General features: G+C 39.8%; 1 protein-coding gene across 7 annotated transcripts; it reads right to left on the reverse strand.

The window, feature by feature from the left end:
* Positions 1-546: 546 nt before the first annotated feature.
* Positions 547-23,322, reverse strand: blnk (B cell linker). 7 transcript variants are annotated; one of them, XM_037122752.1, is made up of 25 exons: positions 23,010-23,322; positions 21,380-21,528; positions 21,055-21,117; positions 13,349-13,395; positions 10,286-10,351; positions 9,672-9,718; positions 8,124-8,152; positions 7,917-8,037; positions 7,516-7,610; positions 7,261-7,333; positions 6,600-6,683; positions 5,298-5,323; positions 5,176-5,207; positions 5,003-5,062; positions 4,871-4,898; positions 4,722-4,773; positions 4,331-4,391; positions 4,209-4,236; positions 4,071-4,101; positions 3,860-3,965; positions 3,686-3,714; positions 3,463-3,518; positions 3,301-3,384; positions 3,056-3,211; positions 547-1,068 (listed from the first exon to the last, which is right to left on the reverse strand). In XM_037122752.1, the coding sequence occupies exons 2-25, from the start codon at positions 21,446-21,448 to the stop codon at positions 952-954; spliced, it is 1,560 nt and encodes a 519-aa protein (XP_036978647.1). In that variant the 5' UTR covers positions 21,449-21,528; positions 23,010-23,322; the 3' UTR covers positions 547-951. The 7 variants fall into 7 exon arrangements, with proteins under 7 accessions (XP_036978647.1, XP_036978649.1, XP_036978648.1 ...); XM_037122754.1 differs by having other exon boundaries at positions 3,860-3,935; positions 23,010-23,318; XM_037122753.1 differs by lacking the exon at positions 23,010-23,322 and having other exon boundaries at positions 21,380-21,587.
* Positions 23,323-24,298: the final 976 nt, after the last annotated feature.

Consider the following 24,298-nt stretch of genomic DNA (forward strand, 5'->3'; position numbering starts at 1 on the left):
CACTATGAAAGGAGGATTAATATTTCCCGTTACCTCACCTTATCAGACCGAAGCCTTTGACAATCTCAACCAGTGTCCTACTGTGGCTAAACATTTCCTTATGCAGCCGTGATCCCTCCGTATTCTCAGCAAGGGAACAGTGGCTCCTCTGTGTGTGTGTGTGTGTGTGTGTGTGTGTGTGTGTGTGTGTGTGTGTGTGTGTGTGTGTGTGTGTGTGTGTGTGTGTGTGTGTGTCAAGGACCATTGGACAGATGCACCTGTCCTGCATACTGATATTGTGTGTGTTTACCTGTTTGTGCAGTGCACACTTCAGTGTCAGTAACTCACTGTGTAAATATTCTTTTTTTCAATATAGACAAGAGATTTATAATTGTATATAGATAGAGGTACTGTAAAATAATACCTGAGAATTTCCAACAAGTGCCTAGGAATTTTTCGTTATGCAACAAATGTGCATGAGTATGATAGCATTACTTGCTGACCACAAAATAAATGAACCAGTTTGTCACTTCCTGGTGGTGGTGACTGAAGATGTGAGCTGAGTGATGCAACACAAGAAAAGAGTTTATTAAAACATAATATACAACTTGTATTTCTGGCTCCTGTAGATATTGCTGTCATAAACATTCACCGTCTACCTGCACAACAATGTCTCATCCCTTGCATTTATTTTATAAACACTGTTTACTGACTGAGCATAAAAAAAAAACCAAAAAACAAACACCTTAATAAAACAAGTTAAAAAGTCCTCCGAGTCAGTGCCACTTCAGCTCTGCATGGCCAGCAATGCAGGCGAGCGCAGCACATGGTCCTGCTGACGGGACCTCAAATTAACAGTGAAGTAGAGAAGCATGAGATCATGAGTTCTGTGAAAAGTAGCTTGACACTACACATAGCACTATGGAATATTTAAGTCCAGTCTCTTGGCTGTTTGCCATCAGTGAGGGTCATCTAGGGCTTCACGGGGTAGCACAGCTTGGTGGCATCCTTGGTGTTATTCTGGCTGTCGATCAACACCAGTGAATGCCTCTGGTGGTTCTCGATGATGTGGGAGACACTGCTGAAATGCTGAAAAAAAATGAGGATTGACAAAATTATAATGGATTTTTAAATATCAGAGAAAACTTTAATTAGCTGATTAAGGAGACCAAAAAGATCTTGAAAGCTGGTTTGCAGGATGGAATCCTGTGATGTATTGTGGAAATGGTTGAGGTTATTATTGATGATTAAGTGTCATGATTCCAAAGTGCTCTCCCTTCTCTTTCAGCCAACCACTTTTACCACTAATTAAACTGGAAAACAACTTGTTATGTATTAAGTTGAAATAGTGAATAATTTCTCCCTGAGTTTTCCGTATTCCTACATTTGCTACAAAAGCTGCTAAATGTTCCATTGCCAACAAAACAGGTGAAACACAAAATACTCTCATGAACAAAATAATTGGAATTCAAGTGTCATACTACAAACTCGAGCAGCTTGTATGTAGGTATGTAAATCCATTTAGCTGCTTTGGTTTTAGAGCCCTGGTGTTGTGTATGCTGTGCTCACCGGCTGTGCCTGAAATCACAAGCCATTTACTACACAGCTCATCGTCCAAGCATTTCAGGTGCCTGGCTTACATAAATACCATGGCTAGTTTTGATAACACAACTGTGCACACATATGAACTCTCAGCAGTGCAGCCTTCTGCTCTGAGGATGAATGGGGTAACAAACACCATTATACATTTGAATTTTATTGCACTTTATTAATTGGAAACATGTCAAATCATCCTATTCACCAGCCCAATACTAATCCTACATCCTACCCCCTCTCCATAGTGTTGCCAATGTTGTCTGATGTCAGGCAACTGCTTCATCATGAAGTTTACAAGCAGGAGCTCCCAGTTGGAGCGGCATTCCATTCTACTCTGTCTGGTCGGAGGTTGGGAAATTTCTGAGTTCTGAGTTGTCTGGAACGCAGCATGACAAATGCCACAATGCAACACATCACCTTCTATGGTTGCTAAAATGACCCCTGTGTGTACCGCTGATAATGATGACGCAAAGTGACAGCGATTCATAAGTGTCTGGTCACGGTCACACTGTCTTACTAGGAAATGTAAATATATGGATTTTTTTTCCTACTATGACAATAAAATGTAATCTTTGAAAGAAAGTCTGTTAGTCAGCATTTCTCTGCACTGATACAGTGTGACTATTTAATATGATTAAACAGGCCTGCGTCACTGTCTGATGGAGAGCAGAGTGTAAAATGTACACATACAATACATGTCTTGATGTCCTGTGGTCTACTCTAGCTGTTATAATTAGGGACATTATTTGGCAAACTAATGCATATCGCTTTAGTCTAACAATAACTGTATTTGAGTCCGATAGACCATATTCTAACTGCAGCTATTTTCCTCTGAAGTCATGTTTAGGGAAGGTGGGAAAGCTAAAATGTTATACTACTGCTATGTACCCAGATGCAAGTCATATAAAGGTAGGAAATCTGACACATTATTAACCTTTCACTGTTTCCCAACTGATCATCTGAAAAGACAGTGCATCGTGAAATTGCAAAGGGACATAGGGCCATATTTTTAAGGTGAAACAACCACATTAGCTTATGTTAGCCTTCACCCACTTCCTTGCTAAAATTACCATTGTAGTGTTACATTGTTAGCAGTCTGCTGTTGTTAAGTGGAAGCTAACGGGTCATCAAATACGTTGTTTTATGTTGAAATATGGCCCAGTGTCCATTTTGTTTTCTGTTGGGGATTAATCCGGAAGCAGTGAAATGATAACAAAATGTCAAACTGCCCTCATTTATACAACTTCAGACCTGGAGCACAGCTGTAGGTGTGACATATGTGTGAATGGTCGTATAAAATTACATAACCCAGGGCAAGAAGCTAGATCAGCAGCATTCCTGCCCAGTGGACATAATCATGGCTCTTTCTATAGCAAAAACATTGATTAATCCACAAAAATACAATTCTGTCATCAACCACAGGCCACATAGACAGTCAAACACAGTTAACTGGAAAAAATAGTGGAGTCATGTGCTGTACCTCCTCCCCTTTCTTCTCTCTGCCCAGAGCGTACTGCTGAGTCGTCGGTATGTAGCGGACTGGGATGTTGTACACTCTGCCCTTGTAAAACACCACTAATGTATAGGGCTGCTGTGCGTCCTGACCGGAGCTCTTCCTCACCATAAACGCCCCGTCCTGAAACAGAGAGCACTCACAGTCAAACCCCGGCAGGGGGTTAAGGGATATAATCCATATACCGCTCTTTTGGATGACTGCACTCTTACCATATTCAAGCGAAACAGGACATCATCGGCAGTCTTGCGGTCACATGAGCTGGCATACCAGGATTTCTTATAGACATCTGCGTCCTGAAATTAAAGATTTTTTAAGCACAACTCTGGATTTAATGTATGAATAAGGTGTAAAAGCATGCAGTAAAAGCACACCTTATCTTGGTCTGTTGACTCATTTTCAGCAGAAACACTTCCTCTGTCAGATGTTTCTGGGACAAACACACAGAAACGTCATGCTAATGATGTTTTTGTTTGATCATAAAGAAAGATCACAACTTGTTATTGACCTCTTTCACTTCATTTTTAAAGTACAGAACTGTGGGTGTGTGAATATGGGAGTTGACCTGCAGTGGGAAATAGCAGGAGCTGTACTCACTGAGGGAGGTAAACTGTGGAAGAGGAATTCTGCAACAGAGACCACAAACAGAGCCGAGCATGGTAAATACACATCACAGAGCTGCGATTAAAGGCAATTTTCTTCACTTGAGATGCTTTAAAAATGTCTGTGATGCATAGCTTATGACGTATGTTTGCATGTTGCACTTCTTACTTTTGTCGTTTCATGTCCAGCGTAAAAGCTTTCTGCTGAGGCTTCGGCTCAGTTTGGCTCAGAGGCAATGTTTGGCCTAGGGAAATCCATACAGAATGTAACTGGGCTGCATTTGGTGTTTAGTAAGAAGCAGAAGAACAAATCCACAAATAAGATACATAAATTGTTTTTCAGTTGTTTCATTGATTTCATGGTTTCACATGTCACTTACTTTGAAATTCCCTGGGTTTCAACTCTGGCTTCTGCAAAAGAGTCACATTTAAAGATATTCAGCATCATAAACAAAAGCACAAAAGTACACACATTAGCCGATATTCAGAGCTTTGATTTTGCGATCAGAGACTCCTACCGGCTTTACAGGTGGTTTTGGTGACCTCCTGGGAGACAAGAAACAACAAACCATCAGTTATTTCTTCTCAAAGCTTACGCAGGTTACAGTATTCTGTGTATAATTAGCAGAGCAAAACTTACTCTCTGGGCGAAGGCTTGGGTAGGAGTATAGGAGGACCCTCTGCAGATTTATTATTGGAGCCTAGAGGAGCACACAATGCCATGATCTACTGGTTATCGTCAGTGTTGTATATAGTCCCCAAAAGTTAGACTTAACTTAACTTAGAACTAAAAAGTAGCAGAAAAATGTACTCAAATAAAGTACATGTACCTCATAATTGTACCCAAGTAGAGTACTTGAGTAAATGTTACATCATTCACCGGTCACATTCACTGTAGGCAAATCTATTATTCCTCCTTCCACTGACCATCCTCTAGATGGCATTGCATGCTTGAATGTTTCATGGCAGCAGTCTGTCCTAATCAAAATGAAGGTGAAAACGTTTCACTTATTGTCTGATTTAATACTCACTGTCGTCTGGATCGCACACTTCATATTCATCTTCACCCGTCGGCTCCTGAACCTGGAAAATCACAATATAAGCAAATCAGTGTTCCCCTAACTGTGGAGCATTACAGCACCTCTTCTAAATGAAATCTTGCACATTTGTCATCACTTACAGTATGAGGAGATCTCCTCATATTCAGCCTGAGGAGAGAAGGGAACTCATTATTAGTGTAGTGACAGGAATGCAATGTAACAACTGCACCCAAGTGGCAAATAATGGCTAAATGAAATGCTGTCAGTCCTACCTGGGGCTGGGTCTGGGTGGTAATGAATGTGACTGTTTTGTTGGAGGTATTGGAGGTAGTCTGCAAAGGACATGGTTAGTCACAGAGTGGAGTCTAAATTGGGATTATTATCTAAAACATTTTGTGTTGTATGCCTGTACGTTTTAAATGAGACAAGCCTGTGTCAGACTGACCTGTTTACTGGAAGAGATAATGACTTCTCCTGCTAAGAGGCCATAAAAAAAGGAACGACAATAAATTCCACATATAAATGTAACTTAAAATACTCGTAAACACTGTTATATAAGCAGCCTACCTCTTGGTCTGGAACTTCATAAAGGTCTGAAAAATAATCAAAGTCAAATTTAGGTACGGGGTAGAACCACAAAACCCTTGTGCTGAAGCTGGATCGCATTATTTTCATTAGTTTAAACATGTCTGCAGCTGACAGCGGCTCCTGCCCTCTGGCATTCTATTTTTTTATGTGGACTAACTGCTTTTGACTGTTTCCCATTGTAGTGTATTTACAAAGACTTTCCACGCATTGCTCGATAAGCTTTTTATTCAGTATTGCAGAATAATATAATGGAGGCCTCCTATTTTTCCTTGTTCACCCATTCCATCAGAGCGGCTTCAGTGTTGGTTGATGCACCACTTTGTTTAAGACTGATAGATGTTAACTGTAGAATAAAGTGATGTACACAGATGTACACTCTTAAATCCTAAACATTTTCACCTTAACAGTTTGTTAAAATCTCTAGATGTTCCTCTCCATGCCTTTTAACTCAGCATCTCCACACCTGTGGTTTTGGGGGTATATGAAATGTGAAATTTGGTCTATGCATTCATGTCCATGGCTTTGACTTTAAATTAGGTAGTTAGGTAGATTTTCATCTGTATATATCTATATATTTATAGAATATATATCCATATTTCTGCCATAATCAGGTTAGAATTTTATTTTGTCATTCACTTTGGTTTATGATCAAATACCTGCAAAACTCATGACGTTTCCATCAGACGTGATGCTAATTATGTCATCTTAGCATGTTAAAACATATATAATCTTATCCCTGCTAAAAGTCAACATACTACATTGCCATAGTACAGCCTCACAGAGCTGCTCTCAGGGCTGACGATTGTTGTTTTTGTAACACCCTACAAAATACAGTTAATCACCTCTGTCCAACTATTTCCAAATATTCACAACGAGGCAACAATGTGTTAGCAACTAAGTAAAGGTCACGTGTACCAGATTTAGCAGAGAGGTTGCAGATTAAAACCGACTGAATATGTGAAAGTCCCTCTTAAAACCAGTGTTTGGCTTGTCTGTTCTGGGCTACTTTAGAAACATGGCAGACTTTGTGGGAGAGGATCTGCTCACTCTGTAGATATTATTCTGAGGTAACAGAAAACAAAACGATTTGACATAAAAGGGAAATGAAAACATAATTGTGAATATGACATTGCATTTCTGCCTAAAGATCCCCTAATTTCTACACCCTGGACCTTTGAATATGATCATACATCTGTGATTATACAGGTTATTAGTTGCAATAATTGTATATGTAAGCTCTTGTGAACTTGTAACGAGATGCAGCAGTGTTATTGTACCTACCGGGACTGGGTGGACACTCAGGAGAAGGTGTAGGCAACATGGGAAGGTCCCTCCCTGCTCTGGTCCCACCATGCATTGTAGGATCTGAGGAGAGGGATAGAAAGTATTGTTACCTATATCGAGGAGGTTACGTCTTTGGTTCGGTTTGTTTGGCTGTGTGTCATCAGGACTATGGAGAAACTGATGGCACCATTTCCATGACACTTTTGGCTAATTTGGTGCGGGGTCCAAATCACAGGGTGGATGCAACAACCCGCAACTGAAACATCAATAAACATCTTCAAAAAATGATACAGTTTTCTTCAATATGCAAATTCAAATTTGACTGGAGTAAAAATGTCCTTGTGAACTCCTGCAGCCATGATGTTATTTCATTCGAACAACTGGATATTTGTACATGTTACTAAAGTGTTCTCTAGTTATATGTGAAAAAAAATTTCCTATTTAGATGTACATAAATGCACAGCTGAGATGATGAGGCTAATTTTTACATTATTCTGATAGTTAGGGAAATATATCAAGATATATAAAGTTGAGGGGAGGAGTAGATTCATTCTCCGAGTGCCCCTCTAGCTGTTATTATATTTCCATAGTAGCAGTCCTTGCAGCAGTAGTATCCATATTACTGTGTTTCTCTTCCCTAATTTGATGTGTATCTTACTGGGGGGAGGATTCTCTGAGGGCTCTATGTAGTTGTCATCATCGTTGCTGCCATCTGGATTGATGTAGTCTTCCTACAAAAAACAACCCACAACATATTGTGAAATGGTGACTGCGTCTGCTGTCCACACTCATTGGGACACACAGGAAAATTGCGAAATTAACCAAGACACAGTAATATTTGTGGAAGTCTCAACACCACACGGGCCTGCAGCACAGGATTCATATGAGCTTGAGGTGGGGAAAGTCGCTTTACCTCATCGCTCGTCATCTGGCTGGGTTCAGGGGGCAGCTGTTTGGAGGGGCGGAGGGGCTTCCTGGGTGGCCGTTGGGGCCGGTTACGGCAGTTGTCTGGAAAGGAGAAGCAGAAGCAGAAAGAGGACATCAGAATTTGCATGAAGTTCGGAGCCATCTGCGTGTTGTGACCATGGCTCAACAGCGGTGAAGAGGCTGAATGAACCCACTTCAGCAGGAAGAGAGATGAGTGCAAAGGAGAAGCTGTCGGAAAAAAATGTATGAAAGGAAATCAAAGCTCACGCGATTTATGATTTGATCATCAGCAGAACTAGAGGGATCAGCATAAAAATCAAAACTCAGACCCGAATGAGTTCAAAGTGCACATATAAATAGTTCTTTGTGTGAAATGACTGTACCAACCAAGATACTCCCCCGTTGGGAAGGAAGCAGAGGGAGTTGTGGCGAAGACTCTGTGGCCGCTGGGAGGAGGCTCGTAGCTGTCATCCTGCTCCTCATGAGGAGCCTCGTACATGTCATTATCCTGGGAATGACGTACTCTTAACGTTTCGAACACAAATCAACTGTTTAACAAACACACAGTTCAAAATTTTTTTTTTAGCAACTTACATATTCAGGGTCAGAATGTTGGTCGTCATCTGTAAACACAGAAATCGAAAAGGGATTTCATTACAAAGAGAAAAAAGGGCCTATTTAAAACAAACATTCAAATTGTGGTTTTCATTCAACTCTGATACCTAGAAAATACTAAATGCCAGTATCAAATTCATCTGAGCAGGTGTCAGAGTACTTTGTCTAATTTTAGAACAGAGTCAGGGTCTGTGTGGAGGAACCAGTGAAGCGCGTCTCCCCAACTCTTGAGATAACGAATAATCTCTCAACAAGTGACTTAATTGCTGTTTTTATGATGCATTTCAAACAGCAGCTTCACATGATTGAGCACAGTGTGTTTCTTAAAATAGCCACAAGAAACAGGTGAAATGAAACCCAGTGGGTAATTTGGTACTTTTGCGGATACTTCTGTGTGTTGTGCACTAAATTCAAAAGGTCATTCTGAAACCGTCAGATAGTCTTCACAACGACAGTTAAATATTGTACACTGAAGTTTCTGACACTTACTTCACTACACTTACAAATACAAACTTCTCTTTGATCTTGTTTTCAAATTCATTAAAGGGGCAAATTTCTCTCCCACTCTTCTTACAGTTACACATGATAATGTAAGTGATAATAATCCACAGGCCTCACTCTGTACATCTTTCTAAATAATACGTGAATCAAAGTTCAAAGTTACACTCTATCCATTACCAAAGGTTTTTTTGTGGTTTTGTTGGCGAGATAGTAACAGATTGTTTTGCAAATTGTGTGCTTAACACTGCACTTGTAGAAGATAGCTACTTCATTTGGCTGATTCAGACTCACAGAATAAAGACTGTTATTTACTCAAACTGGAACTGCATGGCGGGTGCTTTCACAGCCTGTATGATTAAATTATTTGTTTCAGTGTACAGACGGGCCTTTGAGCAGTGTCATGGGACGAACTTCAACTAAGATATTCTGTATATCTGTGCATCAGAAACTGCTAGACCTGCCACAGTAACCACTTCTGTTGGACAATATATTGTCTGTTGGACAATATATTGTCCCAGAAATAATTGCGATAAACAATATTGATGTCATTTTGAGACCAATTTATGCTACTTAATGATTATAACATAACAATGCAAGTATGACCTGTGAACGTTCTTTTATATTTATGAATACGCACACATAGGAATTGAAATGTGAAACAAATATTAAAATGTCCTGGATAAATAAAACACAAATACAAAAAAAAACACATAACCAAATCAGCAAAAGTTGTATGTAAACACAATCAGCATTGTTAATCAAAGTCCTGTACATATATCAATAAGTTGATAAGATATGTATGTTAATATAAGATATGTTTGATAAATACATATCTTATCATATATATCAATAAGATATGTACGTTATAAAGTACTTTTTACGTAATTATTCGGACAGACCTAAACAAGGGCTACTCAGTTTTGTTCTTTTTCATGTAATACATGTATATCATGTGGTTATCACCTGTCAGTAAAATCTACAGACTCACACTTCTTGTTGAAACATTGATAATGACTCTGCTCTTACCTCTGTAATCTCTCGCAGGCACCTTTGGAAGTGGTTTGCCTTTTAGTCTGCCATGTGGAGAGATAATATATAGTATACAAGTACATATAAATATAAAGTTGTTGGACAATGTGAACACATCTCTTTACAATGAATACAAGCTTTATTTAAATTCAATAAAGAGTGGAATTGTTTGACTAATGACACTTTGTCTCGACGCGTCTTTCCACACAGACACCTGTTCTGTAAATCTGTGAAAGAGCTCCATTTACATGAGCGCTCTTAGCAGACTGCTGCGCATATTTAGCAGTCAGGGTGAGAATAAATGGCTTCTGTAACATGTGTCATTGTCTATCCTCGTGCGCCTTCAGAGGAGACATTTCAGGAAAGGAAAGTGAGAGAAGAGCCATCTGTTTGAGCTATTTTTGCATTGTGGGTATACCTCTGTTATTCCAATGGCTGTGAAAGAGGAATTGACTACTCCTGCTGATGCATTTATACACCACACAGACAATTTTTAGATCGCCAGACTCCTTAAAGATCTGTCTACTACTTAACAGTACGCATTTATTTAGCATGTTTCCATTGTGTTTTTTCATGCATCACACAAGCGTGTAGGAATTCTAGAGACTGACCTTCGAAGTTTGTTCAGTAAGCTGCCGTCGTTTTTCTTGATGTCTTGAACGATCTTCTGAAGCTGCCTGGAAAACACAGGATTTTTGTACTTTGTCATTCAGAACACAAAGTTTGCAGTGAACTGAACAAAAGTCACAATGGAAAGACAATTGTTTTATTCATTTTAATCAGTCACTCCAGTTTCTCTTTAATTCTCCTCTCTATCAATGTCCAAAGGTCCACTATGTAGTTTTGAGGAAGGCATTTAATCAGGAAAGAAAACTCTGAAAGAACACCGAATAAATAAACTGTCATCAAAGGATAACACAATACATATGGTTTTACTTTGTTTATATTTGCAGGACCCTTTGAAGCAGCCACCTTTCTAATCTAATGCAGCATTCAGGGGACCTTATTTCCCTCTGAGGACAGCTTGTTTATAAGTTATGGAAATATATAGAACACACATTTCTACTTTTATATTAATGCCATATATTGTAAATGTTACCTTTTTGAGCTTGAATGCATTTTCACAACTATTAATGGTGCACTTAGTAGTTGCATTTTTGCAACTACTAAGTGCACCATTAATGGTTAAAGAATGATCTGTTATATGAAAATAAATGATCAAAATGACTGAAAAATTAGGCGAAAACGTAATTTACTGAAAGACGTTTCCAGCAGCAGTATTCATACTGCAATGGACCACAACTCTTCTAATCCTGTTGTATTACGTTATGTTGCGGAATGACAAGTATGTGAACACAGTACTTTGTATGTTGCAAACACTGCAAAAACGTCAGGAATTTTAGAATCAGTATTAGCAACAAGGGATATTGTGATATTGTACATTTCAAGTATAAGTTCGAGGTTGTTTTATTGTCGCATGCACAACAAACACTGAAGCTGCTAATGAAATACTCATTCTCAGGCAACTTGAGGAAGAAGCAAAGAAGAAGAAGAAAGAAAATCTGAAGGAAAAAAGACACAAGTTCTTACCGGATTTTTGCTGTAGCAGGAGCAGCCAGTTTACCTAATGTATCCATATTTAATTTATCCATATTTCTTAATTGGAGAGTTTTTAAATCTTTGGGCCTCATGCGTTTGTCGTCTGTGCTGCCCGATTGTTTGCAGAAATGTAAATGAACGCTGCGTTTGGGCACAAGTCATGTCTTTGTCACAGAGGGGAGGGGATCCATTCTGCTAGCTAAACCTTTGTAAGACAAATCACTTCTCCTTTCCACTCCCTGTCTCACTCGCACATACTCAAAAACAGATTCCAGTCAACACATTTTCTTGTTACATCATATTTCTCTTGACTGTCTTTGATTTCACCGAATGCTGCCATTTTAACTGCTGCTGACAATATATCACCTGAATGAGGTCACTGAAGAAGGACTTTTAGTTAACAGGGTTATATTTTGGAACAGTTTATACCTGGGTCAACCACACAGTTATCACTCTATTAACTCCTTTAAAATATTTCTTAACATTCAACCATTGTTTTAAAAGCTTCCTCGCAAAAGATAGTTTTAGAGAGTTTTAGCTTCGATTCATGTCTATGTGTAAGGTCATCCATGGTGTGTCATGGAAAGTACCGTGTGGTAATCCTCAGTGTTTTCTGCAGATGGGAGGGTGAACAGAAGTGAGTACGCAGCCTTTTCCCGTGAGACTAGTGGGATGATCCACTACAGTGTGTCTGTGGGCACCAAGGGGATTTTTTTTTCTGAAAAATTCATGTCTGTTCTACCCTGATCACAGTCAACCACCGTGGAGGAGATGGAAATAAAATTGCCAGTGATGAGAAACTTCAAGAATTAAAAAGAATTAAAGAGGCAGTTTGGCATTTTTAAGGAAACAACTGTGTATGATTCAACCCTTTGGTCAGCGTGTGAAAAAGCTATATGCATGTGGAAGATTTAAACTTTGTCACCTAACTGACAGATTTTCCATTTAATTTGTCAGGCAAAAGGTGTTATTCCTGGCCATGTGAGCTGGAAAAAAAATTGTGTTAAAAAGTGACTGTATGTGATTAATATTTAAAGCATTTTTAATTAATTTGACATACATTGAGTTTGAACTGCTGATTAGGACCAGTGGATAGTCTCCAGCCATTATAATCCACGTGGTAAATTGACTTGAATTTCTATAGCAAGAACTGGGGGAGGGGGAGATTGGAAACCCACATTTAGTGGCTGGATGTTATAGATAACACCTTTGAAATGACACATGCATACTGCCAATGTGGTTTCAGTTTGACTGACTGATTACACTTGAATACTGTCAAACATGTTTACATGAGATATACACACCCACTTACACATGGGAATATATGAACAGGAACATATTCCTCACAAACAAACAAGAGCGAACACGTGCAGATGAATGTGCAGGTGCAGTCAGGCAGACACACACACACACACACACACACACACACACACACACACACACACACACACACACACACACACACACGTCACTCATCCTTGTTTTCATCACTTGTGGGGACATTACATAGACTTGCATCAATTTCCGTGAACCTTACCATAACTCTAACCACTCCTTGCCAAACCCTAACTTTAACCCAAGTCCTCATCCTAAAACTTAACGAGATATGTAATAGGGTCCAGCATTTTTGGTCGCCACAACGCCATCAGACCCTGAGTGGGCTACAGGTTTTGGGACCCCAAAAATCTAGAAAAACAAGACCACATACACACTTACACCTGTAACAACACAAACATATTAAACACATTGTAATTCTATTCCTGAGGTGATGTCTTATTTTCTAAGTATATACATAGATTTTTATATATTATAGGCTACTTATACAAGCACCTCCAGTGTTCTGTCATTTGGAAATTCTATGATTGATTGATAATAAACACTATCCCGATGGATTTAAAGGGCATTCTGTGTTTTGAGAATAACCTCAGTGTTGCTGAAATGTTTTACTACTAATAACAGCAATTATAAAAGACATACAAGAAGCACAACATGGGAGGAAGGAGGTAAGGTGAGAAGAAATGAAGGTTAGATTGAAATGTGGGCTGACAGCAATATTTTAGTGAAGTGTTACTCACGGTTGGTGGATGAGACTAAACTTGCTCATTTCGCTGTCAGACAGGCTCTGTGAAAGCACCAGAGGAATCAACCGTAAAATTAGAGGATACAAAGCTCACAAATGGCTGTGATTCCTGATAGCAAGTATGATACTACAACACATGCATTTTGGACAGTTGTTGTTGGAGGGTTGCAGTATTGCATCACTTCTTATCCAACAGGAGATGGCAGCATCTCACTGAGGGCGATCCAAACAACACAGCATGTTTCTGTTACGTAACCCTCATGTTATTTCTAAACCAAACCACAGAAGAAGATACGATTACTTTATTAGTACAGAGAGCATGAGCACTGTGAGTTACAAACACTACATAATGCATATAATCACACCGAAAAGCACTTCGCCGTGTTGGTCAACTCAACAATGAGAGTTAAAATGAAATAGTTTTATTCATGTGTGTAACTTATATAACACAGCAATTTAACCAGAGTGATTAACAAACTAACTGGTAGTTCATGAGTCACCATCATAAAGGACACAGAACTGATGACAGAATCTCTAAAAATAAAGCAAAGAATAAGTGTTTCTTTGCCCGTTTTCCCTTATTTTGTGAATCAGTACAGGTGAAGAGCTTGATCTGTGAACCATACAGCACTATCACTGTAACTACACAACACCACCATCTCACACAGTTTCATAAATTGTCAAACATTTCAAAAAATGTATTTGACTCCAGTGTTTTTGTTGCATTTAATGTCTGCTTCGCAGTCAGGCAATTGTGATTCGTAAATGAAAGGAAATGATTACCATAAAATATGCAACAAATCCCGCTAAATTATGTATTTCCCTCTTCATTCATAATTCATTGCTCCAGGTCGTTACTTGCTCTGTCGCTTTCCTGTTTTTTTTTTATTTGTCATTGTGTAATGAAGATCCATGACAAGGAATATTTGTGAAAGTTTGGAATGTGTGTTTAAGTCTGTAGGATGTCAAATGAACTAAGAGGGATTTGCTTGTTGATAAAAGGGTTAAAGTGTGATGTATGATTCTAATATGGCTAGTTAATTTAGACATGAATTATGGATAGCTTGCTCTTTATCTACAGTGCATCCTCTGAAAGTAATGATGTACTATTATGTTGCATACTGTTGATTATATGGTAGTTTTTCAGAGCTGTTAATGGTTTATACGAGATACTCCATGGGGACGGACTTGATAATGCAGCTCTTATTACCTTAGTGTGTGAATAAGGGGAACCTTGGAGCAACAAAAGGATATATTACCTCTAGGAAGAAGCCTGTAGTACAGTGAACGCAGAGCTTTTGATTTAATCCTTTGTAAATCAGTGAGTGAGATCACTTAATATGAAAGGCTTTACCTCCTTCAAAGAACTGAACCTTGGCCTCACAGATACACACTTGATCATCCCACTGGCTTACAGGAGAAAAAAAAGGTATAGTATAAAATCAGACTTAGCCTTTTGACACAGAATAAAATATCAAATAGTCCGCCCCAGTAGATACTCCCAGGCACTGCTCCCACATTGAATTATTTATAGGAGTGTCTGTGCTTGTTCAAATGAGACACAACAGCTCTACAAGCTCCAGCCTCTACATTGTACCACAGAGCAGGAACCCTCACTCACAACAGCACTCAATCGAAGCTTCACGTCTTACACGTTTTTGGAACATACATAAAGTTTTATTAGTATGAGTGAGCCATGTAAACCGTCTTCGTGGTTGTATCTTTTTCTAGCTTGAGTTCTTGTTTGCGATAAACTGATTGAGCTGAAGATTATTTGAATGAATTGACATTATCATCAGAATGCGAAGAAACAACAGTGCTGGCATTATGTCAAAGGCGTACTATACACTGAGTTGTAGAAATGTCTACTGAAGTTAGCATGCTAACCAGATAACCATGTGGTACCTCAAGAGGTGATATTCTGATAGCGAGCAACACCAACACTCCTCTGAGCTCCCAGTCTGGACAGAGTCAGCTAACAGGATTGCCGCCACCATGCTAGCTGAGCTAACTAGTTAATATCAGCTACAGTTAGCAGCTATTTTGGAGTATTGATACGGCAGGTGGCCAGTTCTTACATACTGCACTTTTAAAGCCACTATTATGTAGAACATGAGCACTTCGGACAGAGGCACAATCTGGTTTTAGACACTCAAGCTAGCTGCTGTGTGAGTTCATAACTAGGGGCAGCTATGCTTTGATCCAAATGTTAACATGCTCTAACAATGCCAACATGCTGTTGCTTAGTTGGGGTAATGCTCACCACATTCACAATCTTAGTTCATTGTCAATACACTAACATTCCTGACAACCAAGGCTACTTGAAATAGTTAGATATAGAATAGATATTAAAAAAAACACAGTATTCTTCCTCACGAGGTTAGCGTAGGTGCTACGATAGCATCTGTTATTATCTGAACTGCAGGATTAACATTTGCTTGTGTTTGCATTAGCTAGCTAGCGTTAGCAAAGTGAGCTACAACAAACTGGCAACCGCTTGAGGGGGCAGATGATTCTGCCAACAGCGATAATGTAACGCGAATGCAATGCAAGTGGGAGACTGAATCGCACATTTAGTAGTTAAAATAATCAGTAACATATACGTAGGTATATTCACACTGATTTGATCTATGGATATTAAAATAAGTTTTGCTAAAAGTGTTCTTCTGTGTCCATGTGACATCTCAGTTTCACCCACAAACAAGCACATGGATGACCACCTTTTGTTTCTGTTCTGTCTGTCTTATTGGTATGGTGAGCAGCGGCATTGAAACATGGAACATTTATGAATGCTTTTCTTTTAAATGAGTTTACTTTCAAAATAGAGGAACACTTCTGCAGCCATATGCCCACAAACGTACCCTTGGTTTTTTCCAAGCAGCTGTGCAGGGTCTGATGACTGTCATCAGGTGAGAGACTTTCCACATGGTCATGAATCTACACTGTGATGTTCCAGAATCACAAGTGTAAGTTAACTGTGGTTTAAGACACCAACAGTTTTATTTGTATCCTTCATTATCCATTTCAAGGGGACTGTGTCAAAATTTAAATGTCATTTTGTGAAGCTGGAGCACTTAATCTCTATTGAATGTCATATTAGCTCTTTGTCTTTTTAGCTATCGCCTATACACATCTTCTTTATTTGCAGTCCAATGACGACATTTTTGATACCAACAGCAAAATGATCATGTAACATACAGTGCATTCCTTTCCTTTACTTTGAGGGGGCCTTTGTTTGCAGCGTTGATGTCATCACACACGCGAGTTGAAAGTGACTTCCTCTCACACAGGCGCCGTCACAAAGATAGCAGCTGACAGCTTTTTTGATCTACTACATATCTCTTTTAACCTGTCTACCTGTGTGAGCGAACGCGGCATCAAAAAGATGGAGATTACCTTTATCTACACCGTGCCGACTGACTGTCATTCCAATCCACGGTGTAGTATGCAGCCACCCACCACTCAGACAGAATTGGATTGTTATTTCACGGCTCATTCTTAGCAGCGTGATGAAGAGATGTTGTAGGAGTAATGCGAAGGAGCTGCATTCCAGGCACAGCCCTGGAGTTGCCTTATGAGAGCATTTCAGAGAACGCGTCATCTGCTTACTTGTGCGGATTTACTTGAAGATTTTATGACCTTTGCTCCACATGCTGCATAAACATCGTATGAATATGCAAAGTAAGCCAAAGGCAGTGCTCAGCAGCAGCACAGTTGCTGGATGACATTCAGAGCCCATGGTGCAGACCCTCTCTGGCCAAAGACACTTGCTGAGTTACTGATGAGTCAAATAGAAGTTATCATCAGCAATTATTCCTCATTTCCTGGCTGGTTTCCAAGAGATTGATTATTGAAGACAAAGCCATGCCCTCGCTAAGTAAGGAAACGTTTGTGATGACACATGTTTAATGAAATCTCAGGAGTTGTTGTATTGGCGCAGGGACAGATTATGAAGTCAAAGATCCACTAAAGACTTTGGAAGCATTGTGTTTAAAGAAGCATTCTCCTTTGAGGTGTCAGATTTTGTGTCTGATATAATTTGAAAAAAAAAAGTTTCAATCACAACATGTCTATTACATCACTGGAAAGTCCAGTTGTGTATGTCGCCCACTGACACATTATTGGCCTCCAAACTGTTGTGATCAAACCAAATCATTCTTGTGCATACATGACTTAAGCTCTGATGGGGAGACACTACAGGTAAACAGGTAAACAGTACAACTGTTAACTAGCAGAAATCAACATGAAACCTCTCCAGTTCTTACATTAAGACTGTTATTTTTTGTATTAACAGTTTTCTGAAATTCAACATTTAAATATGCAAATGATGCATTATGTAATTAAATTCAACTAATTTGTGTACAATCCTAAGAGAAATCTTCAGCATATGCTATAGATGGGAATTAAACTGGAAAGTTTGCTGTATGTTTGGGCTTAGGCAGAAAATTGGTGGATTGGGTAAAGATCTTTTCTAACAAACTTTCCAAGTTGTTTACTCAAGTCAAGATTAGCTTTCTTGTATTACAAGGATTTGTGATATTTCATGTTTAAATAAGCAAAATGAGGCTATCTAATTGAATATGCACATCAAATTAAACACATAATTAGAACAGAAAACTGAACCAAAATAAACCCAGAAATATGTATTCTGGACGTTTGCCCTCCTTCTGTCTGAACGAGGACATGTTGTTGAAGCAAAAAGTCCCAAATTTCAGAACTGACCAGTGGTGTCTGTTTCCACCAGCTGTGTGACAAACTTTACCTTTTCAGATAATGTAAAATAATGTCTGCTCAAATATGTTTCTGCATATGAAGCACCAAAATCTAAGATTACCGTCAGCGAAATGTAACCATTTCATTTTAAAGGAGGGGCTTGTTCTTAGAATAAATAAATTAAAAAAACACATATACAGGTAAGTAAATATTCACTCTAAATGATAACACAACTGTGTCATAAAACTAAACAAACCTACACTGAAGCATCAGTTGCTCTTGTAAAATCCTCTTGCAGCAGGAAGTGACATTTCACTGCCTGAGGCTAAAGGAGTTTGTTTATCAGAATATTTGAGGAACTGGATGATTACACAATGAGCCGCAACACTCATAAGTGAAGAGTGCCACCTACTGAAACTCACTCCATCAAATCCAAGACACGTTATTTCTCAAACTGACAAATGCCTTTACAGTAATGACTTTTTAGACCTTAAGATGTCGAACAAAAATCTATGATGATGCAGATCGCAGATTAAATATTAACACTGCTCTGTCTAACACATAAAGTATGTGGTGAGGACAAAATACAAAGTACGAGGACACGCAAGGGCAAAGACACAAATCACTCTTTGCAAACACAGAAGCTCTCTCATTACATTCTACAGGTCAGGTAGTCCATCAACTCATTCACAAGTTCTCGAACTTGCCACCCTTCAGAAGCCCCCCAAAAATGACCTAATTTAACGGCGAACCACAAGATTTAATCATTTTATATTGTTCAAGTTAGCCCGGTGCTAAACCGTGAGTTAGCTGGCTCAGTTGGCAGAAGTCTCTTGTGCGCACACTCAATGGACCCCACAACACCGAAGATCTGTGTCATTTTATACCTGGGACCTTTTTGGCTTCATGCCACTTTAGGTAACATCCAAGCTGTATCCAGCTTTTATGTATCATCCTTGGCTTCACTATAAGACTGTTAGCATGCTAACATATCTTACTTTGCGAAAAACAGTACTACTGAGGCTGCTTAGGGCTTTTGTCATGTCATCCTCTGTAACTGCTTTATCCCTTTTTCAAGGGGTCACAGGCTTGGGGCTTTTGTTGAAACCAATGTATTTTGCAAATTGAAATGTTTGCCTAATGGGGTGCTATAGAACAAGTTAAGGGATTACTGTAACATGGGAAGTTTTCATCAGGGAACCATGAATGTCTACAAAAAAAAAATTGAGCTGATCGATCCAGTAGAAACTGAAATATGTCACTCAAGAACTAAAAATGACAACATGATGGCGGCGCTGAATGAAGAGCCAGGAGTGACTGTCATTCAGTGTCCAGGAGTAAAGCTGTTAGAGCAGGAGGCCTCCGTCAAATCTGTAAAGTATTACTGAATTAATAAGGTTATAGGCCAATACATGGAATCAGTAGAAATCAATAGAATATATCCTCTTGGGACCTTGACTATCAGCATCAAAATACATCCAACAACTGTTGATATATTTCACTCTGAAACAGGTATCTCAACTTCATGGTGTCACCAGAGGAAGGAGTCAGGAGATCATAATCTCCGGGGGCTTCATCTCCTGGGGGCCACGAACGTCTGTACAACATTTCATGTCAGTCCATTTACTACATAGATATGTCAGTCTGGACCAGTTTGGTGGACCTGGAGCCTGATATCACCACAGAGCCACAAATTAAACACAGCAAACAAGTGTACACACAACCAGGTGCACACCTCAACTAATAGGGTGGGACTGTGCATGTTTGTCAGACTTTGCGGGCTTGAAGCTGCTCAAATTGAAGGTGTGTGAAGTCAGCGGTGAAATATTCTTAATACTACACAGGTTTACCTGGCCTTAATGGAGTCCATGTGTGCTGGCTGGATCTGTAGCCACGGGATCCATCAGTCAATACACATACGGCATGTATATGTATTTTTCAGATCTGCACTGCTCACTTCAAAGCCTTCGCTCTGAAACATTCATCATGTGGGTGATAGGATTCCACAGTGAGTGTATTTTAGGTGAGATAAGGCTGTGAGTTAAGGGGAAATATTTCCATGATGCCACCTAAAGTGGAATCAGTTCACTGTCAGTGAGTAATGAATAGAAGAGTGGACCTGTTAGCATGGCAACAAGTGTTCATAAGTGGCCACTAGGAAGACACGCTCATACAGGCGTGCAAACGCATACGAGGTATTACCCAGGTATTATTAATATCCTCAAAATGATATTAGGAAGTTATAAACCCACGCTCCAGCTATTTTAATGCACGAAATCCTCTTTAAACACCCCCACCCTGCCCAAAACCGAAGCAGATTTAATGATACTTCCTTAAATAAGTAGGGGATCACAGCTTTATTATCCGTGAGTCTCATTTCACAGTTCTTACTCTCTCCCAGAGTGGCACGCAGGCAGTTTTCACCTGCTCTCGTTGTGTCAGTGTGCTTCTCACAAAGGCCCCCGGTGATCACATGCAGCAACATGGATGATGGAGGCAAGGCAGTGAGAGTGATAGAAGCAGAAGTTGCAGCTGATTTGCCAACCTCCATATTAGGAGAGCTAGTGATTACACACCGAAGATCGATAAGATCGCCTTGGTTTTGTAACTCTTGACGTTTGCAGTCGTTCTTGAAATGACATTTTAGAGGTTAAACGTTCAGCTTTGTGTTAACAAGAAAAATATGCCATGCGATCTAATTTGACTTTGAAAGAGGCGTGCAAACGTTAGATATGTTTGGCATCGTAAACTGGGCTTACAGTTGCACAAATAGCTCAAGGAGATGTAATTATTTTTGCTGTTTTTAATACCGCGATCATCATAATAATTGCCGGGGGGCGTTTGTCTATATGATGTAATTGGAATAACAACCACAACCCAGATATGATCCTGAATGTATTAGTAAACAATGTAAGTGTGGGAAGGACGGGAAGAGTATTTTCTGTAAAATTCAGGTGAAAAGAAGGAAAAAGGGAGGGGTTCACTCACCAGAAGTCTCTGTCCGTTAATTCTCAGTCTGCTTACGGTGGCAGCACATTCCTGCATTTGATTCTGAGGGCAGTGAACACATATTGATTTAGTTTCTTGAATGAACTGTTAACTGAATTTGACTCCACAGTCCTTGCCTCCTTGTTCTTTTTATTTCACACTTGCTGGAGGTCTATGTACAGTATGTAGCAAGAGAAAATGTCAAACACGAGGGTTACACACCATCCACATACCACTATTAGCTAGTGAACTACTGAAGTTTAAACAATGAGAAAATAGGTCACCATGCTGGCTTTACTGATATTGCCTTTTTTCTCGCACTCACCTTGCACATGAAGAAGGCTACTTGAGCCTCGTCCCACCCCTCGCACTCCTCTCTGGACGGCAGGTTCATTTTTTTCTCAACAGGGAACCTCTGAGCACGAGTGTGCTCTTGGAAGTGCAGTAATAGACTGACCCGTCACGCACCCGCAGCTTCAACACCAGCCCCAGCAGGGAGAAGTACACACAGGGAGGTCACCTCATTAAAATGAACACCCTTCATCCATAAGCAATGTGGCAATTCACGAAATCCCCCCCCCCCCCCCCAAAAAAAAAAAACCTTGTCAGTGTGATTGCATTACGGCATCCACAAAAGGGAAGCAGGGACTTCCTCAATGTCCTTCTATATAAACCTGTTAAGAAACAAAAGTGTCATAACAGACAGTAACTGGATTCTCATCTCTCAGCTCGGGTACACTTCATTTACAGTGACAGGCAGAGCTTGTGATTCATTGAGCATTCAGGTTTATTCCACGGTGTAATCTTATTTAAGGTGCAAGACTCCAACAGTATGAGAACAAGTTTCCTGAAGTGAAAATAATATCTGCACTATCTGTGATGAAAGTCATGGAGAGAGCCTGTGTTCTTTCAACTTTCAGGAGTTTTCATTAAGACAAGAAAAATGTTTTTTTTTTCTTGTTGACGTGGCATCTCTGATGGTGGAAAATATGACCGTGATTATGATGGAGATCTAAAATTATGATAAAATGCTTTTTATTGGACTGAAGAGTGTAGCGTTGGAGCGGTGGTGCAATTTTGAGCCTGAAAGCTGGTCTTCTTTTAGCTCCATCTTTGTAACTTATTTTCTGTCTTTAGCTGCTAAACTCGCCACTATTTTCAGGGTTGTTTCTAGCTTAGCATAAAGGTGAGAAACACTTAGAGACAGCTAGCCTGGATTTTTGACCTCCCGGGGCCAATCTCCGTAATTAACACACGGACGTAAGAGTAGGATCCATCATCTTGTCTAATTCTCGGCAGGGAAGCATATTTTGAGAAATGCAGAAGTACTCTGTTGAGGCAGGAACTGAGGATAAGCGTGATGAATCGGAGCCTTTGTGGTCTGAAACGGTGTTCGTGTTAAAAGAAAAGTTTTATCTCAAACTACAGAATTGTCCCTTTTCCAGTCGAACAATTGCAATTATTTCTTTTTTTTTTAATACTTTTTCCAATTATTTTCAGTAATAGCATGCATGTGTTTGATCCTCTCATTACCCAACAGCAAATTGAAACACTCCAAGATAATGAGTGTAACTTTAAAACCCAGTCTCACACTTCCTTAACACATGCTAATCAATGAAGAAGTGGCTACGTCCAGTAAAACAAAAGACAGACGTTACTGGTTTTTATGTCACTGCCGGTTCCTTTAGCAGGATATTTCTTCAGCGCAGCCTTTTTCCCTTTTTAGAGGCATCCTCAGCCTGAAATATTGATGGTACAAAACAGAAACTCTTCAGCAAGAAAACTGGATAACTACCACCTACCTTCAGGCTGTGTGTTGTACTCCCTTTTAGATGCTCTGTTGGGTATCAACTCTGCAATTTTTAACCTGGTGTCATCAAGTTTTTACCTCATATTTTCCTTTAAATGTCTTTTATGTTATATTAAATGACTGTGTGTAATACTAAACAACTTACCCTTGGAGAATCATCTGACTGCGTCTCTCGTCTTGAGCGCTTTAGCATTGTTAAGGTAATTGTTCACCAGCACCAACAGCAGATACACCACACTACGCTCTCAGCACCAAACTGCTAACGTAGCCAGCAGCTAGCAAGTGACTCACGTTGAGCATTTAGCATTTGCACAGCTAAATATGTCTGTCGGGGACTGGTGGAGTGCAAAACAAGGCTAAAATGAGAGTAAATATTAAACTTACATTTGCCAAAACCACCAGAAACACAACTCCAAGTGAATACTAATGATGCTGTGTGTCTGTGGGATGTGTTTGTATGCTAACATGTTAGCCATATCTGGGTTATGAGGCTATGCGTGCCAGATGCTCAGTTTTCAGCTTGTTCTGCTGCCATCAGGTGGCCATTTATATTTCCGACTTTAAAGGTGCACCACGTCATTAGTAGTAATAGAAACTACAATCAGAGGAGTGCCTTTAAAAGAGTCAAGTATGAGTATAAGGGATATAAAATGGGAGTATATTTAACTTGAGTAAACACACTCTGCTAATTCACACCACTGGATCTTCACACATTCGCCCCGATATATATTCAGTATCTTTGTCTGTAAGATGAATTCCTGTGGGTTTAACTGTTCTGCACTCACAATCTCTCATGCTGTCGCGTCCCTTCCCAAACAAATTAACAATTATCCTAAACAGTTACCGGAAATTGTATCATGCACCCGTAGAGCGGCCGAAGAAAGTTAAATGGGAAATTGGCCTCGTTGCTCTTGCAGTGATCGCTGCTGGCGGCGTTAGAGCCATTTGTCTTCGCTTTGCCCCCAAATTTTTCCTCGGCCTTGGCTTGTTTGGATGGGGGCCAGCACCCTCATAGAAAGCTGAGTGATTGGCTGGGGTAAACAGTCAAACAATTAGTCACGTCTGCCCCGTGACACCCGTTAACCCCCGGAACTCCGTGCTAATGAGAGCGGCGTAATAAATTCTGTGTAGATGACAGAGGCAAGGTGTGCTTATTAAAGTGAAGAAATGAGCAGAGGCTTTGGTAATTAGATGTACAATCAAGGCCCGTAATGAACACACCCCCCCACCCCCCTCTGGCTAAATCAACAAATCACTTATATTTGGTCTACTGAAGCAGATGCATTATTGTTGATAATTGCAGCAGAGTGACATTTTAAACCGTTCCTTTCGCGTTGTTGACCACTGTGGCGGAGCAATCCCAACAACGCAAGACGGCTCATGTTGTGATTACCTCTTGGGAAACAAAAAGGAATAGACGAGCTAAAGAGATTC

The sequence above is a fragment of the Acanthopagrus latus genome, chromosome 15, assembly GCF_904848185.1.
Source record: "Acanthopagrus latus isolate v.2019 chromosome 15, fAcaLat1.1, whole genome shotgun sequence".
Lineage (NCBI taxonomy): Eukaryota > Metazoa > Chordata > Actinopteri > Spariformes > Sparidae > Acanthopagrus > Acanthopagrus latus.